This window comes from Pelobates fuscus, chromosome 1 (assembly GCF_036172605.1).
Source record: "Pelobates fuscus isolate aPelFus1 chromosome 1, aPelFus1.pri, whole genome shotgun sequence".
Lineage (NCBI taxonomy): Eukaryota > Metazoa > Chordata > Amphibia > Anura > Pelobatidae > Pelobates > Pelobates fuscus.
The window spans coordinates 264717356-264737450 of NC_086317.1; the positions used below are offsets into that span (position 1 = coordinate 264717356).

Genomic DNA, 20095 nt, shown 5'->3' on the forward strand with positions numbered 1-20095 from the left:
TGAAGAAAGCTATAAATAATCATTTACAATTGCTATTGAGTCTAGATAGATTTGAATACCATAAGAATCTACGTTATAATCTCACTCTATAATAGCGATACCAAGCATGTACCTACTCTTGTCTTTGTAACTTTAAAAATTGTGCATGTTTTCTCACTGCCTTACTGCTTACAAGCTGTGTATTTTGTCTCCTGTCACAAGCTGTTGGGGCGTGACAAGTTGTATGTAATTATCTGCACTTCAAAAATAAATAATTAAAAAAAAAAAAAATTAATTGTTGAATGTGTTTCCATACATCAATAATGTTTTTACACTGCCAAAATATATGGGTCATAGATCCTTCCATGTCCCCACGTTCTCTGGATATATTTCGCCAATTTTTGTAGTGTGATGTACCCCTGTAGCCACATTTTGTATGTTGCTTCTATGTGTTGTATATTATGTGTGGCAGCCTTAGTTGATCTCATAGCCCTATACCATTGAAAGGGCTCCCACTCGTTGTTTAGCTCCTTCTCCCTATTTAACATAAAAGGCAGTTTATCTGGTTTTGCTAGATTTAATATTCCTCTGTAGCTTATTGATAGAGGTTTATCTTGGGGTCGTCTCCCCAAACATAGCCTCCCAAAATCGTTCACCCTAGAATTTTCCACCTCCTTCACTTGATGTTTCATTAAAATATGTTTCACTCTGAGATATGTATAAAGTTCCCGGTTATGAAGATCGTATTTAACTTGTATATCTGGGAAGAGCCTGCTATTAGATGTCGGTTTTTGTTAATCCTTTCTTTCTCCATGTTGTTATGTTTAAATCTTTTGTGTAATAAGTTAAACTTTGCAAAGTTCCATAGTAAAAATAATTACCTTTCCCCAGAAGTTTAGGGGCCCAGTAACTCCACAACCTCAGAGCTATTTGTGTTGTGGATAGGAAATTATAGTTTCTAAGAAGAGCGCGATGTGTTGTCCAAATAAGATCCAATATCTCATGTTGTGGGACAATGGATTGTTCTAATATATGCCATAGGGGTATACTAGCTTTTGGTATTGAAAACCCTTTACACAGATTTTCTGAAGTGTGGTAAACTACCCAAAATCATTACCTTCAGTAATCAGACTAAAAGTAATCCATCATTAAATCAAAACAAACACCCAAATACTTATTAGACATTTTCTACTAGAAAATGTATAAATACAAAGGTGAAAAACACAACAACAAAAAAATAATCCCAACAATAAACATCCATAAATATACTCAAAAGCAGAATGTATTCACAGACTGCATATTACATTTTTGATTATATATCATATTCTGAAGGTTGGATTACATATTGTATTTAATTACTTTTACTGATGTAGCATTGCATGTGTAATGTTATATTGTTATTTTTCGTTAGGTACACTGAACAAACTTATAAACGCAACACTTTAGTTTTTGCCCCCATTTTTCATGAGCTGAATTCTGAATGAGCTAAATTGCCTCAATAATCTAGGTTTGATTATTCATTATCCAGCATGCTAGGTAATCTACGTTTGGTACGCTGTGTTTTAACTTAGCGGTCTTTCTGCAACTGGCCTACACTGGCTGGTATTCAATGCTGCTATAAGCATCTCCAACTGGCCATCCTGAACAAGTAAAATTCCACAAACTAACTGAATTTTATTAAAGGACACGGAGGCTCCTATTATGCTATTCTCTTTCTTTTATTCCTCAGCAGCAAAAGAGAGAAATACTGTAAATTTTCAACAAAATTTAAATAATAACATCATTTACCCCAAATGGTTAACCATATATAACACATTAACCAATGAGAGTGTCCCTATCCTAATAATGTCCCATGTGACCTTAAGCCACTCCTCTTTCTTTTGCTGCTGCCTCCTCAGCTAAGTACAATTTTACATCTCTCTACATATTTGGAAAAGTATCTATTTATCTCAGTTTAGTTTGGTACATTTGCCTTATTTTATCCTTGTTGCATTGCCTATGCCTTATTTGGCCTTTTTTCTGTGGTAAATTATTTGTTTTTTTTATCACTGTTTTATTGCTATGTTTGTTGCTCCCTTTTCCCTCCCCTCCCTCAGTCACCTGGTCAGTTTGATTATCTTCCGACCAGGCTTTTCTACCATCCTGCTTTGAAGGGACCTCAGTCTGGGGCTCCCTCCTTGCACCGGGTACCGTTTCCTGCGGTCCCGGCGGTTCTCGGCGTTAGCCGCCGCTAAGTGCCGCTCGCGCATGAGCACATAGCGAGTGCGCATCGCGGCGGCCATGGTTTGATTGGCGGTTTTTCCGTGCTTTTTCCTAACACGGCCAATACGCTCACCTGGGGGCGGGAACGTGTCTGTGTTACTAGCCTGCTCTACTGCTCTAACTGTGCCTAGTTTTTTCTTGTTACTCAGATTTGCATTGTTTTACTTGTGCCTCTTAAAGCTGTATTGCTTAAATAGCTGGTGCCTCTTCAACTGTTGGCTTATTTAGCTAGCTGCTAAACTGTCACACTCCTACTCCACAGATAGTAGTGCCCAGTTAAGGCTAAACATATTTATCTGTCGGTCATTTAATCCTTTCATCCTGGCCACGCAATGATTGAAGGGCCACAGGAGCAAATGGACTCTGAAGAGTTGCATAACCTCCTGGACGCGGCTATGACGAAGTCCGTGACACAGGCCATATTTACTGCTATGGGGGCCATGTCAGACAATATCTCACTGTCAATTACCAAGGCACTGAAATCCTCCACTTCTAACCACCCAGAGGATAATCCGGTAGCCCCTAGTGGGCGTAAGGCCGTCAAAAAGTCCCACCACCTGGATGAAAATGCCTCCAAAACATTACAGACAGACAGGGTACGTCCTGTCACAGATCATGTGGTTGAACCACAACAAGGAGCTCCCCACTGGGCAAAATCGGTGAGGAATTGGAAAAGGGCTAGAGCCCTTATTGAATCCTCCGAATCTGAGTCGGAGCAAGAGGAGGCACAGAGCGAGTCCGATGAGGAGGACTCTTATGACCCCAGTTTTTTATCTCCCTGAGCACAGCTCCATGACAGGAGCGGGAGCAGACTCCAAAGATGGAGTAGACGACTCCGCCCTGGTTGATCCGCAAGGCGAACCACCTTTTGACCCCGACACCTTGCAACACCCGAGATCCTCGGAGTAGTATCCCCTAGAGCACATTGCAAAATATATCGCTGCTCGTATTAGAAACAAGGTGGCACGGAGCAAACTCCGGGCGGAACTCGACAAGGTGGCATGGAGCAAACTCCGGGCGGAAAGCCCACGCCCCACTATTCCGGATATGGCATGCGCCACCCCGGACGTAGACCCCAAAATTGTCCAATTCTTGGGGAAATCAGGCTGGAAAGCCAAGAAGGGCCTGGATTTTGCCTGGTGGAATTGCCAGGACAAGGTCCTGGATATCCTAGGGCCAATTGCAAAAATGCTCGACATGGTCGAAGGCGCAATAACAGGTGGTACCCCGGTGGATTTAGAGGCACTCAGGGGGTGGATCCAGCGAGCCGTATGCTTGCTGGGCAACGCCAATACGGCGGTAGCCACAGAACGGCGCAAGGCGATCTTGATAAAAATAGAACCTAAGCTAGTAAACCTAACTATTTCAGAGACTGGACCCCAGGCAAAAGCCCTCCTATTTGGAGATACTTTTGTTAAAGAACTAGGCACATATGTAGGCACCTTTACGGCACGTGATAAAGCTCAGGCCAACATGAAACGAGTGTTCCACCAGAGAGTTTTTGGCCGGGCCGGCAGATATCGTCACTGAGCACCTGGGGTTCATACCGGGGCTACCGAGGCCCCATACAGTCCAGGCTTACAACACCTGAACCCAGAACTACCACACCGTTCTTCCCAGTCCGGGGCAGACCATGGCAGTCTCGGGGACCCAGAGGTTCTTCCTATTGCCGACGACTATGGTAGGGGGCAGACTGTGTCATTTTGTCACTGCATGGCGCCAGCTCACTGCAGATGCATGCATCCTTCACACTGTTCAGGGATACTCTATAGATTTTGTACACTACCCTGTTCAAATACAACCCCCCAACCACATGGTGTTTCCCACTCACGACCAATACCTAATATCTCAAGAAGTACAAGCCTCAGCCTCCAAGGGCGCTATTGCAGAAGTCCTCCCTCTCACATCGGGTTTCTTAAGCAACCTCTTCCTGGTTCCCAAAAAGGGCGGAGGCGTCCATCCAGTCATCAACCTACGACCCCTAAACATGTTTGTCACATAACACCACTTCAAGATGGAAGGCATCCACTCTCTAAGAGATCTCCTTCTTACAGGGGACAGGATAGTCAAGCTCGACTTGAAGGATGCGTACCTCACGGTTCCGATGGCCGAAGAGTGCCAAAACTTCCTACAATTCCAATGGGAAGAGACCTTATGGCGATTCAAATGCCTACCGTTCGGCCCATCGTCGGCACCATGGTGCTTCACAAAGCTCATGAAACCAGTGGTCGCCCTCTTACGCAGCAGAGGAGTTCGACTCATAATATACCTGGACGATATCCTAATAATGGCGCAAGACCCTCATCTGCTCCACGAACATTTCTCGTGGACGAGGACTCTACTAGAAAACCTGGGGTTTCTAATCAACTGGGAGAAGTCGGTCACCAAACCCTCTCAGTCAAAAGAATTCCTGGGATTCACTATAGATGCTGTGAACGGAGCACTCCTACTTCCGACAGCCAAGGTCAAATCCATCAAAAAGGAAATCAGGCGGACTTTAGCATGTCCCATTCTTACCTTGAGACAACTGGCCAGGATTGTCGGCCTCCTCTCAGCGTCAATCAAAGCCATATTCCCTGGGCCTCTGCACTACAGGGCACTCCAACGACTGAAAGCCAAATACCTTCGCTCAGGGCACTCATACTCAGACTCTGTTCCTCTCGACTGCACTGCCAAAGAGGAACTCAAGTGGTGGCTACAACACATGGAAGCATGGAACAGCCGAGCGATCTTCGGGAACCACCCCAGACATCATAGTGGAATACGATGCAAGCATGTTCGGCTGGGGAGCGCGCTGTGGAGCTATCTCCACAGGAGGAAAATGGTCCCTAGAGGAACAGAAACTACATATCAACTGCCTAGAACTGCTAGCAGGATCGTTTGCTCTACGGAGTCTTTTAAGTATATCGACCAACTGCTCCATTCTATTACGCATGGACAATATATCGGCGGTCCGGTATATCAACCACCTCAGGGGCACAAGGTCAACAATACTAGCAGAACTGGCAAAAGATTTCTGGCAATTCTGTCTGGACCGCAACATTTTGGTACAAGCAGAGTACATTCCGGGGATGTCCAACGTAGTGGCGGATTGGAACTCCAGACACCTACGAGATGCCAGCAACTGGCGGATGAACCCGGTCATCTTCAGCCACTTACAATCACTTTGGGGACCCCTGGATATCGATCTCTTCGCATCACGTTTGAACACACATTTGCCAAAATTCTTCAGCTGGAGGCCGTATCCGGAAGCTCTGGCGACGGATGCTTTCCTCCAACCATGGCCGAAAACCCGCCACTACGTTTTCCCTCGTCGCACGAACTCTACTGCATCTCAGACGTCACCGAACCTCTCTGATCCTCATAACTCCCTTTTGAACGTCTCAACCCTGGTCCATTTATCTCCCGAGATTACTACCGGTGACAACCGACCTCATACGGGATTCCGACGGGAACTCACACCTCCTTTTACTTCAGGGACATCTCAAACTCTTGGCATGGCTCCTCTCAGGGGACCCTATTACATCACAAATGTTCCACAGGCAACTCTGGATCTTCTGGCAGGAGCTTGGGCCCCAGTAACAAGGAAGTCGTACCTACATGCCTGGAACACATGGAATGGTTGGTGCATGGAACAACACATGGATCCCATATCTGCAAATGTGAGTCAGGTTCTGAGTTTCCTGACTTCACTTTACGACTATGGTCTGGCATATCATACAATTAACTTGTATAGATCAGCGATCTCGGCAGGCCATCAAGGCTAGAATGGACTCCAAGCAGGAAAGCACCCAGTGGTGTGTCGACTTCTACGTGGCATCAAGTTTGCACGCCCACCAGGACCTAAATATGCAGCCTTGTGGGATGTTGGCCTAGTTCTCAGACTCTTCGAAAATTGGCCAAGAAATGAGGAACTCTCGATCAAGCAACTCACTACTAAGTTGGTTACGCTATTGTGTCTAATCTCCTGTAAACGTGTCTCAGATGTCGAGCACTGGACCTCACGGCACGCTCGTTTACACTAGAAGGAGTCTCCTTCAACATATCAAGACGTACGAAGACATCCATTACATCAGTCTTCTACCCAGCCCTTCCACATAACGTTAAATTATGTCCAGTAGCCTGCCTCAAGGAATATGAGGCAAGGACCATCTCGATTCGTGATTCCCGGTATCCAGATCTGTTTCTGGCACTGCGACAACCTCACCATCCGGTTTCTACTATCACCATATCGGGCTGGGTTAAATGGATCATGGAGTCGGCGGGCATTGATACCTCTACGTACGGAGCACATTCTGTAAAGGGTGCTATGGCATCAAAAGCCGTTTCTCTAGGTGGTAGGCTAGAAGACCTCCTCCATGCAGCTGATTGGTCCAGAGAATCTACGTTCCGAGAATTTTATTTCCGACCAATTTCTCATTTTTCCACTTCAATGATCACGCAGCTTTGAACTAACAAAATAGGAGCCTCCGTGTCCTTTAATAAAATTACCAGATTTTACTAATTTCATGATGTAAGGTCATGATTTTATAAAGGGCACGGAGGCGAGTATTATCCCACCCAATCCAGGTAAGTTACGCCCTCCCTGTGAATATACTGTCATGTAATGGGGCACGAGTTGTGTAATAATGTGATTTATTCTTTCACCTGATGACTAGTACTGAAATTACAAATTTGTCTTTGGTAGATAGGATCGTAATATTATATGGAAATAAGATCCAAGAACGTATTTTACCAAGTCATTTCTTTGTTTTACAGCATCCTAATTGGGTTGTCATTCTGGTCCATGCAAGTTCAAGCAGAAGGTTGCCTGTTTCATCTGGAGCCCGTTGCTATAAGTTTCTGGAAATCACAGTTCACTTTATTGACTACATCGTTTTTCTGTTTGAGGAAGTGTTCATCGACAACATCAAAAGAAAGAGGAGTGGCTTAAAGTCACATGGGGCATTATTAGGATAGGGACACTCATTTGTTAATGTGTTATATATGGTTAACCCTTTGGGGTAAATTATGTTATTATTTAAATTTTGTTGAATATTTACAGTATTTCTCTCTTTTGCTGCTGAGGAATAAAAGAAAGAGAATAGCATAATACTCGCCTCCGTGTCCTTTATAAAATCATGACTTTACGTCATGAAATTAGTAAAATCTGGTAATTTTGCTAGCAGTAAACACTGGATCGATAACTAAAGGACACTGGATTGTATTTGATTTTTTTAACCATACATCTGCTCTACAGAAACACGCTACTCTGGCAATTTGTTTTGATAAAATATGTAACAAAATTGTGTGTACATCCCAGAATCTAGCTGCCATCGGTGCACAATAAAGCCAATTTGAGAAGGCATACATTTTGGCAACACAAGCTAATCAGCAAAATGCACTGTTGAGTAGCTGCCAAAAGAAAAACGGAATTTTTTTGAAAGATTGTTTAAAAAAAAACAAAAAAACAAAAAAAACAGTATACATTAAAATGTTTCTCATTTGTTTCCTTGGTAATCAGTGCAAATATTTTTAGTAATGCGAGAATTGTAAAATAGTTTTCTTATTTCTGTTAATGATCTCATAGGATGTCTTTAACTTAAACCGAAAATCCACTTATTTATAAATATGCTATTAGTTCATGAAATAAGATTGCATTTCTTTTCCACCGGATTCTATGAATTAATCTGCTTGCATCAGGGAGAGTGGATGCAGAGTTACTTGCATGTACAGGTGCATTTGCTGTATATACAAGAAAGAATGGTTGCAGGTTTTCAAACTTTGTGTTTTTTACATTTAATTAATTATATATACACTGCATGCATACTGGAGGGCATTTTAGTGAACAAGAAAATATGCACATTACAATCAATTTTGGGAACCACTTACTTGGGCAAGTTACCAGACAGAATTTTCCAGGCATATTCCCGCAGGTACTTTTGGAATATTGTGCTTAGAGCAATCATGGGCTCCCCGGTGCTGAGCTGGGAGCACTGCACCATGCACTTTTTATAGTAAACAAAGAGGTCAGCACAGCTTGGCAGAACAGATCCAGCATCCTCTGACGTGGACTTAGGAGGACCCTGAGCCTTAAAATCTCCAACAAAACGGTTAATTAATTCACCCAGGTTTCTGAAAGACAAAAATAACAAAAGCAACAGAATTAGGGTGAATTCTTTTCCAGCCAGTGAGATAGCTTAGTGGGTTTCAGGTTCAAATCCTGGCAGGGTTGACTCAGCCCTTCATCCTTCCGAGGTAGATAAAATGAGTACCATTAAATTGGGTAATAGTAACAACCCCTGGATGTTGGGCTAAGGTAACATCCCCAGGATGTATTTTAAAACCAGAGTAATCTGAATGTACCTTTCCTGGTTAAATACTTTGTTATTATTATTATTTTGAGAATGGTGATCAAGCAGAGATGATATTACATAACTATCTGGATAGCCTGTGAAATAATTCCAAATCAGTGTCTGCTGCTGTATTATTAAAGATTTGCTTGTCATCATTATATAAAGACTTCTTACTCTCAAGCAATAGTGACTATCTACTGATGTCAGGCAGAACCTACACAATAGTATGGAACTAAAACAAATCAATGACTTCTAGCCTATTATAGATGTGCATGCCTTCATTACATTAAATATTCTTTTAGACCCTGGCGTACATACCGGGGTCGCGGCCGCGACCGGGCCCGGCCCACCAGGGGGCCCGGCCGCCCTGCGACCCAGGTATGTACCCACAGGGCCAGCCTCTTCTGCTGGGGGGCCCAGGAGCCGGCCACGCGCTCCCTCGCGCACCGCACTGAAACCGGAGCCGGAAGATGACGTCATCTTCCGGCTCCGGCATCAGTACGCGGCGCTCGAGGGAGCTGAAGAGGAAGCACTCAGGGGACAGTGCTCCCTCGTGCGCCCGCCAGCCGGGTGACAGCAGGGCCAGCAACACCACTGGACCCCAGGGAATCCCCTCAGCTCTCCCATAGGTAAGGAGGCTGGGGGGATTAAATTTAAAACAAAAAAAAACAAAACGTGTGAGTGTGTTAGTTTTAGTGAGTGTGTGTGTTAGTGTGATTGTGTGTTAGTGAGTGTGTGTTAGTGTGTGTGTTAGTGAGTGTGTTAGTTAGTGTGTGTGTCTGTTACTGAGTATGTTTGTGTGCGTCTGTTCATGAGAGTGTGTGTGTGTGTGTGTCTTAAGCACTTACCTTTCTCCAGCGCCGGACTCCCTTGGCGCTTGGGATCTCTCCGTCCCGATCTGCCTCTCAGCTCCAAATGCACACGCGCGCATTCAAACCGCCTATAGAAAAGCATTACTCAATGCTTTCCTATGGACGTTCAGCGCCTTCTCACAGTGAGAATCGCAGAAAATCCTCTAGCGGCTGTCAATGAGACAGCCACTAGAGGCTGGATTAACGCTCAGTGAAACATAGCAGTTTCTCTGAAACTGCTATGTTTTCAGCTGCAGGGTTAAAACTAGAGAGACCTGGCACCCAGACCACTTCATTGAGCTGGTTTGATCTGGGTGTCTGTAGTGGTCCTTTAAGTGTATGAGTTTATGCATGCACGGGCGTACATACCGCGGTCGCACGGGTCGCAGCCCTGCGACCAGGTGCCCGCCGCCATGTGTTGCGTCCCCAGCCCGCGCAGAGTAAGCGCGGAGGGGGGGGGAGGCCACAGATCAGTTTTCGCACCGGGGCCCCATGGGTTGTGTGTACGCCACTGCTTTTAGACTTTTATTATTTACGATTTTTTTTTTTCTGAAGCAACAGTGACTTCACACCCTGGTGCTGTTAACCAACAAGAGCCTTAGGATATGCACAGGGTTTTACTCTACTAGCCAGGCATTAAAAATTACTTGCCACTGCAGGCCTGAAGGCTCCATAGCACACTCGCCAATGGCTAGTAGAAATTTTGACCCCTGTATGCAGGAACTAAGAGGAAGGACAGGATCTGATGGACCAGTGCATAGCCAATGAGTTAGTTTAAAAATCTCACTTTTCAACATGCTCCTAACAAGACACATCCTGCTCATCCTTTCTGCATTTCCAGCAATCAAGAAAGAGGAGAAGTACACTACAAACAGACACAAACATGTTTTTTTCTATCACACACTATTTTTTTAAATTGCAACAATTTGTTCAACATTTGAGAGTGCATTCATCTTTTTTTAGTGTAGGAAAATACTTGTATAGAAACTTAGGAGATTTTTACAATTCTCAAAATGCATACCCCACAGGGGTACAATCCCATTTCCCCAGGGGTATGCAAAAAATAAATAAAAACATTTTTGATAATGGAGGTTCTACTGCTGGTACAGCCGCAACGCACAGGTTAGGAACCACAGGCTGAGGGTCCATCGGGAGGCCCATGCACTTAGAGTCATCCGATAGACATGTTCTCTCAAGGGTCTGGGGTCGTGTGCTGCTGCACTTTAACAGCATGACCAGGTCCCTTATCTGCAGGGAGAGCTGGAAGGAAGTGAGAGCTGGTTACTTCCTCCCAGCTGACACAGGTTCCGGCTCGGGGTGGGGAGTTTGCGAGCTGCAAGAGGGGGGTTGGATGGACCGGGAGAGAAGCAAGCCCCTAACTCCCAATAGTCCTAGCCTGCAGAAGCTACCCTCCTGCACCTAAAAGGTAGGATTCTGGAGCATGACTGAAATTATCTGAAATAACTTGTGTTGTTGTTTGTCACTGCTGTATCTATGTAGTGTTTGTATCTGTGTGTCAGTGAGTGTATTTGTATGTGTGTGTGTATATATATATATATATATATATATATATAAATATATATCTGCATGTGTGTCAGTGTATGTATCTATATGTCTGTGCATGTACAAGTCTGTGAAAAATGCTGTGTTTACGCTGTTGCTTATGACCACGTCTAGTGTCTGTCCCTTTGGTAGTCACTAGAGGGACTTCCTGGGTTTGGCTTAAAAAGCTCTGCTTGGAAATGCTGAACACTCCCCATAAACTATGTATTGACTCAATGCATCTCTATGAGAAGATGCTGATTGCCGAAGATTTGCCAGGTAGGTGCACATGGCTCCCAATGCTTTCCTATGGATGATTTCAGCCGGCTAGGCATAGTAGCCTCGGTGAAGAAAGAATGGTGAGTAAACTGTAGAAATGCGCAAAAAATAGTTTTAAGTTATTCATCCATATATAATTCGTGGTAATTTTCAAACTAACTGATTACAAAAAGGATTTTAATTTGCATAATCCTGAAATTGTTCAATTATATTAATCGATTAGACGGACGATTACCAGGATTTGTTTCAAAACATAAAAAAATAAAAATTACTTCTAAAGTAATAATTCAGAATGAATCCCTAAACATAAATGATATAGTTGCCAACTATGTATAATTTCGACAGGATACTATTGTGTGATTATCTGATTTTGCTGCTTATTTTTAAAATTATTATGCAATATTAATTATAACAGTGGTTAACATTTTATTTGTGGGATAGAGGAAAGGTAAATCAATACACTGTTACTTGTCACGATATTTACATTTTATGGGGTTATCCAAAACAATTATATTTTTTATCAAGTCTATAAAGTCTGCAACTCCCCACCTATCCCACCAAAGAAATGAAGTACTGTAAAAATAATTCTGTATGACCAAAAGCACCAACAATTTGCTAAATTCAGCATTTGACTGAGACACACAGCCTCAGCATCGAAGGGGTTAATGAGTTTAGTAGACTGACCTCTATTTTTACAAGTGTAATATTACAAAGCTTTTTTTTATTCTTCGTACCTGGCTTACGCACATTATTCGTGAAGCCTGTAATCAGATTCAGAGAGGAAAATAAAACGCATATTGCCAAACAAAGCAGTAGATCCAATTTAAACCGATTACTAATACTGGTTTTCAATTTGAATTACACAGTGAGACCTCTGCTTTTGTTTTCAATTATCACATTTACGTACTTTATCTCAGTAATGCATGACCTAAAATAACTTTGTTTTTCATTTCAAATTTTATTACACAACATAACTTTTCATTGCAAGCCAATCTATATTTCCTGGATCAAATATGATCGCTCCATATAAAATGGTAGTTATTTGGAATTACAATGGTAGCTACCTCACCATCCCAAAGAATTTTCATTTGGCCCCTACAGTACACCACAAAAATCTGAAGGTTCATTACTACACCGCAAGTGACTACAAATAGTCTATCTCGTCTTTAGTTTATATTAATATTTTATTTAACCTTTCTAATACGGCTTCTAGGGCATCTAACAATCCAAGTCAGAATAAAAACAGAATATCTGAACCCTGGAATGTTTAAAGAACGTAACAAATTCTATGAAATTTTAGAGTCCAAAAGAACAAAATCTGGGATCACAACTGGTAGTGGTCAGAGTGATGGCTATGATGTTGGGAAGGAGAGTAATTATGTTTAGCTGAACTGAGGGTCTTGTCAGAGATTGATTTATGGAGGGTGAATGAAGGCATGTTTGAGTATTTCAAAAACATTGTAATATCCCTAATTATTTGTGTTTTGGGCCTGTGCAATGTAGCACATTTTCCAACAAGTTGAATACTTATACACGTTAGAAAGCTGTAAGGATTTTATACATATGCTTGCTTTCTCAATACATTACCATTATCTTTTGTTGCCAAAAATATATATAGTTTTTTTCTCATCTTTATATTGTATTCGGATTTTTGCACATTTTTATACAATAGTTTTGTAATGGAATGCTGACTAAAAGGAATTATGATCCAGCACCCAAAGAACAAAGCTGCTGGTGACAGGAATAGTACTAGTGATGCACATTAAAAACTTAAGCTTTGACATATGTTCATTGCCACTAGGAAAAACTCTTAAATGAGAGATGTATCATTATATCGGCCACCATGTGCCAAAAATAATGGGAGCAGCACATACAGCTGAAAATGGAGAAGTCTGATTTTCTTTGAAAACATGAGTAGTGTACCATTCTGCCATGAAAAAGAAAGGCTTGGTAATAATAGGTCTAGTAATTCGCCACACTGCTGAGCAAGCATGAGCTCAATACACTAATTTTCCAACAAATAAAAATCCTGGCATGGAGAATATAAAGCACACTTTACTTTTATTTAAACAAAACCACTAGGTCACCATAATTTGGACATCATTTCTTCTGTGTCAGTGCAGCCACAATATGTGATAATGAAAATGTAACCTCGCAGGTTAGCTAAAGGGACACTATAGTCACCTAGACCACTTCAGATCAATGAAGTGGTCTGGGTGCCAGGTCCCTCCGGTTTTAACCCTTCAGATGTAAAACATAACAGTTTCAAAGAAACTGCTATGTTTACATTAGGGGTTAAGCCAACCTCTAGTGGCTGTCTTCCTGACAGCTGCATCCGCGATGCTGCATGCGAATTTCGCATCCATCACGCAGAGCGTCCATAGGAAAGCATTGAGAAATGCTTTCCTATGGACTGTTTGAATGCGCGTGCGGCACTTGCCGCGCATGGGCATTCTGCTCCACTCGGGAGCTGACGTCGGCGGGGGAGGAGAGGGAGCCCGGTGCTGGATAAAGGTAAGCTGCTGAAGGGGTTTTAGCCCCTTCAGCGCCACGGTAGGGGGACCCTGAGGGTGAGGGTCCCCCAAGGATTATATAGTGTCAGGAAAACCACTTTCTTTTCCTGACACTATAGTGATCCTTTAATTCATACTGACTGCATTCTTTTTGCAGGATTATAGACACAGATATAGAAGTATACTCTCTAGCAAAATATATAATGTGTAAACCATATATACTTTAACAGAGGTCTGCAGAACAAAAAGTAACCAGGAGTTTCTTAGAACTATAATCCGTTACAGGGCAGGAAAAAAGATAATCTTACAAAGTTACACTGTGATATAGGCTGAACAAAGATTCAAACCTATAAAACTTATCTTTTTACGCACTTGGTTCTGTTGAACCAAAAGATGTTAATTGATATGGTTAACAATTTTGTAACAAAATAGGAAAGATTTATTCTAGAACCCAAATTAAGCTTAGTCGCCTTAGTTAACTAAAAAAAATACCAGAATATTCTATTTAAAAAAAAAAAAAAAAAATCTGTTCAGAATCTGATAAAACACAAATTTAGGCAGAGAAGTGAATATTTTTTTGTGCTTACTGTAAAGAACTTTTTCCTAAACATTGGCGAAATCTAAATGAACTAAGTTTTTTCCAAATTAGTTTTAGAATTAAAGAGTTTGAAAGAGCAGTTCAGAGCTGTGGGGCTTGTGTAAAACAGATAAATTTGGTGCAGAAATTAAAGTGAGAGATTAGCATAGGGTATGTGTATTCTTATAAATGCATCCTGTGTTTTTCCCTCCAGCACCAACTCCACCCAGACATTCGGCAGATATGTCTATATTAGTGTTTTGCTTTTTTTTCTATAAGAGTCTAATTAGGCCCATCATGATTCTTAGCAACCGGCCTTACAGGCTCTCACCTCAGCTCTAGTTATGGTGCTAAATTAGGACATACTTGAACACTGCTTGTATTACTGCTTATTTCAGACAGAACAGACAGAAAAAAAAAAGTTTAACCTATTTCTAAATTGCAGTGCCTGATACAGTTTAATATCCACTGATTTAGCTGCAATAAATTCAACAACAATGCAGTACCATCAGAACACTGCAGTACAGTGATTTCATTTTACTTAATAGATGTTTTGAGTAATATTCTCCTCATTTGTTGAAATAGTTACCACTTGTGTGAATGAATATTACCGTATTATGAGGGAGGATAAACAAAGAATTTGCTATTTCAGGAAGAAAAAAACTCAGTGCAGTATAACCCGGGAAGGAAACATACTATATCATTATGTTATTCCTATATGAATTCTAGGCCCCAAACCAAACTGGATTACATAGTCGCATGGGAAAGGGATCTCCAGAGAGAAATATCTCTGAATGCTGGTTTGCGAATTCTTTAAATTTGAAAAGTATCACCCAGTGTTCAGCTCATTTGGAGAACTACTATACAGTATTAGATCGGTGGTATCTGACTCCATCCAGGCTCCAGAAAATATACCTCAATTCTCTGCTGGCGTGGCTGTGGGCAAACAGGCACATATGTGGTGGCGTTGTCCACGTTTACAATAATTTTGGAAGAATGTACATACAATAATCAGGGATATCACTCCTTCTGTTGTAACTTTGACTCCAGAACTATGTTTATTCAAGTCATTTCCTGAAAACATTACCAAAGTGGATAAGATCATGGTAGGCCACGTCTTGATAGCGACCACTATGGTAATACCACATTATTGGAGGTCTGATTTAGTGCTATGAAATGCCATCAAACACATCAGAATTATTAACTTACCCTTGGAACATATGGGAGGATAATTTCAAACGAAAATAATTTGTAAGAATTTTTTTTTTTTACCGGTTTGTAGTTCATGTGCTTTTCCTTTTAATCTTGTTTTTATTGTATACGCAACTATTTGTACACTATTTATCGCCAGTGCATGTAAGGTGCTTTTTACACCTTATTTGACACAATGTGGTGTTTTTCATAAATGAATATTATAATGAATGGATATTTCTCCCCTGTTTCTTTTTGTTTGATGTACCGTATATGTATTCTAATTCTTTATTCCATATATTTCATTGTTTTACAATGATTATTATTGTTAAAAACGAAAATCTTTCAATAAAAAATATTTGATATGAAAAAAAAAAATAATACAAACCTAGAAAAAAAATTACATTTATTTTATTCAGATCCTAAGGAATATATCAAACCATTGTTTTCTGGCAATGTTTTCATTTGTTTCAGGTGTAAAAAGGGTTAAATAGTGTTAGGACTTTTTTTTTAAAAGGATGGCGTCTGTAATTATAGTCAGAAAACGTGAACATACTTCTTTACTCAAGAAATCTTTATATATAGGAAGTGGTTGTTTGTTTTCAGAACTCCTGCATGCCACACCAATCCCCACAGGCACAGGGTGTGTGTTCGTTCAAAAAGAAATACTGTAAAATAGAGATGGGAGGGCACAGCCGGGTTAAATAAAAATCTAGGCACAAGCTAGGATATTAATGCAGCATGCTGAAAAATGCACACAGAAACCTTCGGCTAAGGCAAGAATTCCTTAAAGCTTATAAGAGCCTGCAAGGGAAACATACTAATGGAAAACATTTCTGAATGAGCGGAAAGCAGGAAAGTAAAATTAAATGTAATGTAAAATCAGGACAGGGTGTGTCAGGGTTACTGAAAATTGGGATAACATTGGCTGGCATGGGAAGTCCAGAGACCCCTAGCTGTATTGGCTTTACATATAGTAGCTCACTCTGCACACCATTTTAGCACCAGACACTTTTAGAACGAAACACGGAAAAGAAAAACATTAAATGATCCAGAAACATTCACAACTTCAAACATGCATACCTACATATTAGATTTTACAAAGGAATTAAACTCATTACATACAGAATTTCTATAATTCTAGAACACAGTCCACTGATAGAGTGAGTGAAATGAAAGAGGCAGAGACCGTTCATTGCAAGCAATCATTGATGATCGCAAATTAGCAAACTAGATCTCAACTTTAAGCCAAGGCTAAGCAAATTAACAAAATAGGGTTAACCCTTTAACCCCTTAAGGACCAAACTTCTGGAATAAAAGGGAATCATGACATGTCACACATGTCATGTGTCCTTAAGGGGTTAAAGAACATTAGCACCCTCTCGGACAGGGCAAAGCCAGGACCCAGCGCAGAGATGGGGGAGGGGGGGGGGGGCGGGGCAAGGGTGTCCAGCAAATGTTAAATGGGAGGCATGCTACAAAAACAGAACTCATAAGAAACCATATTGAAATAATATACAAATCTCACCCATCTTATCAAGTCTAACAGGCTCAACTTTGAGCAAATACATCTTGACATGTATCTTCCCTTCTGAACGTCATCTAAGGACATTAACGTGACAACTGATGCAACCTTGGATGCCAAGAACAGATTGATCTCAGTAGATGGAGACTACTATAATCCATCCACACTCCAAGATGCCACTTAGGGCCTATGTGACCACTATTTGAGGTGACAGTCTAAACTAATTGACTGTCTAGAGCTCCTGCAGCATCATAATGTAACCGACCGCCTTTTCCACCAGATATGGCACCATATGAAGTGGTCCTCAAAGAGATTTTGGTTACCATTAACAGTAAGATGGTGATTCCAATATCATTAAACTACATGCCTTAGTGGCACCATTAATGAAAAATATATGATTTGGCTCTGGCAACCCATATTTCATATATGCATACTATGTCCATTCTGTAGAAAGCATACTTGTTTGTCATACACTAGCCTCCTAAACTCTAGGCACATACCGCAGTTGCAGGGGTCGCAGCTGCGACCAGGCCCGTCACTCGAGGGGGCTAGGCCCCCTGCGGACCGGGTACCCGCCACCATCTTTTGCGGCCCCGGCCCACGCGGCAAACCGCCGGGGCCACTGTCCAAAGTGTCCATCGGGTGGCCCATGCGGTTATTGCCACCAGATGGAGATGGATTGTCATGGGGCCCGGTCAGCGCTGCGGAGCTTTAACAGCGCAACCGGCCCCCTGTGATTACATCACACGCTGGGAGGAAGTGATTGCACGTCACTCCTCCAAGTTAACACAAACAGCCTGCGTGGGAGGGAGCAGAGTGGGAACTCTGACTCCTATCAACCTAAGCCACCACTGGACTTCAGGGAAAGTCACCCTCCTGCACCTAAAAGGAAGAAAACAGGAGGGTGACAAACATTGTGTGTGTGTCATGTATGTATGTGTGCCTGTCTGTTTGTATGTGTCTTTGTATGTATGTGTGCCTGCCTGTGTCTGTCTGTATGTATGTGTCAGTGTGTGTGCGCGTCGGTCTGTATGTATGTATGTATGTGTGCCTGTCTGTTTGTATGTATGTGTGTGTGTGTCTCTGTCAAGGGAAAGGAGTGGGGGGACGCCCACGGATCTGTTTCGCACTGGGGCCCCATGAATTGTGTATATGCCACAGTTAAGATTGTTAGCTCTATAAAAAAGTTTCAGAGTTTGTTCTTTTGCCTACATGCCTAGTATATATTCTGATTATTCAGCATCTTTAGAGCTATATTTGCTTACCTTTATATTTTAAATGTCTAGTTATGTGTTTATCTTTAGTTAAATGTATGTGTATAATCTTTTACTTTAAACAATAAAAATAAATTACAAAAAAACAAACAAAAAATAGTATTGACTTCCTGTACTTATGCTCTGGTACATTAATTCAGCTATCAATCATGTTGTACAACAAGAGAAGCCTGTTTCCAATATAATATTTAAAATTGCAACAAGAAATAGCTGCTAAAGGAGATGACCCCCCCTTTTAAATAAATACACAATTGAATTAATGCATTAAAACAAACTACTCTCCTCTTCAGTGTTGTATATAAAAGAATTCTGGGAGACAGTGACAGTGGACATCTTGCACAATAACATTTACAAGAAGCACAGATACAAGTGATGCATAGAATAAGGTAGATTGATATGAAAATATATATATGTGATGTGCTTTATTAGGGATAATAACAAAAGTAGTTTGTTAATCACTAGGCAGATGACTTACTTGTCTTGCGACTCTATATATACATAAAGATGAGGCTCAAAACATTTCGAAATGATTCCATGGAATGGGTTCTCGGGTACTTTTGGTTTCTTTGGCTGTCAAAAGAAAAAAATAAAATGAATTAAATAATTAATTTATAATTTATTAATAGCCAAGCTGCATATGAATCAATGCTCAATTTATTGATTTAGTTCATTGAGGCAACATATTTACCAAGCTATAAATAAAATGTAAAATAAAAAGCAACATACAGATTAGCAAAGAGCAGAAAATGAGTAGGACACGCCAACTAAATACGTGTAACCACAGCATAGTATCCATTCTATTACCCTCACTTCTGGACACCTAGTAGCAATCAGAAGGGAACAGTAAACATGCTCCAATACCTTTCTCCTGTGATGGGCTCCCTTGGCGCTGGGGAACTCTCCTCCTCCTGCCGACGTCAGCGCCACCCACGCGCGCATTAAAACCGCCCATAGGAAAGCATTACTCAATGCTTTCCTATGGACGTCAGCTTCTTCTCAGTGTGATTTTCACAGTGAGAATAGCGGAAGCGGCCTCTAGTGGCTGTAAGTGAGACAGCCACTAGAGGCTGGATTAACCCTCAGTGTAAAGGGTTAATTTCAGCTGCAGGGTTAAAATTAGAGGGACCTGGCACCCAGACCACTTAATTGAGCTGAAGTGGTCTGGGTGCCTATAGTAGTCCTTTAATTTAGAGAACATACAGCTGGACAGTGTTTGTTATTATGTTTCAATTTAGTGAATCTGCAATTGAACACTCAAAACTGAGACAAATGTGTTTGCCTTTAATGAACAAAGTAGAAGTAGGAAGATCCAGGGTAAAAGAATGGCCAGCCATGGAGGCAGTTTGCATTTAGATGGATATAGTAAATTAATTGTGATATATAATCACAAAATAACTTTGTGTGAACTTTTTGTATGATGCAATAGGCTAGCATTTTTGTAGCAAGTCATTTTCTGGCAAACAAACGTGTATTCTGTCATCATGGAGCGGACATCACATGATGCTGGAGGAAACATGACATCTCAAATCATGTCATTTGAAGTTTTTGTCAATTTTTTTTTAATAATCACAATCTGAAGATTAAAAATAAACCCAGGAGAGAAAAATGGCATCATGCAAACTCATTGCAAAGCCTCTGCTCCAATTTCCAAACAAATAACAGGAAAGGGTGACAGAATTGAAATCTCAGTGACAAGTGACAAATTGTATTAAGTAACCAAATCCAGGGCATTACACAATTAGAAGCATATTAATCCAAACACGTGTG

General features: G+C 41.3%; 1 protein-coding gene across 2 annotated transcripts in view; it reads right to left on the reverse strand.

Annotated features, from left to right (window-relative positions):
• The window catches only part of VPS53 (VPS53 subunit of GARP complex), a 166080-nt gene that overhangs the window by 46566 nt on the left and 99419 nt on the right, over positions 1–20095 (reverse strand). For both annotated transcript variants that reach the window (XR_010090947.1, XM_063457083.1), the window contains exons 13-14: positions 18804–18898; positions 8113–8355 (exon numbers count right to left, since the gene is read on the reverse strand). Coding sequence is in view for 1 of the 2 variants with exons in the window: in XM_063457083.1 (XP_063313153.1) it covers positions 8113–8355; positions 18804–18898 (338 nt within the window). In the remaining variant the exon portion in view is untranslated. The remainder of the gene's footprint in view (positions 1–8112; positions 8356–18803; positions 18899–20095) is intronic.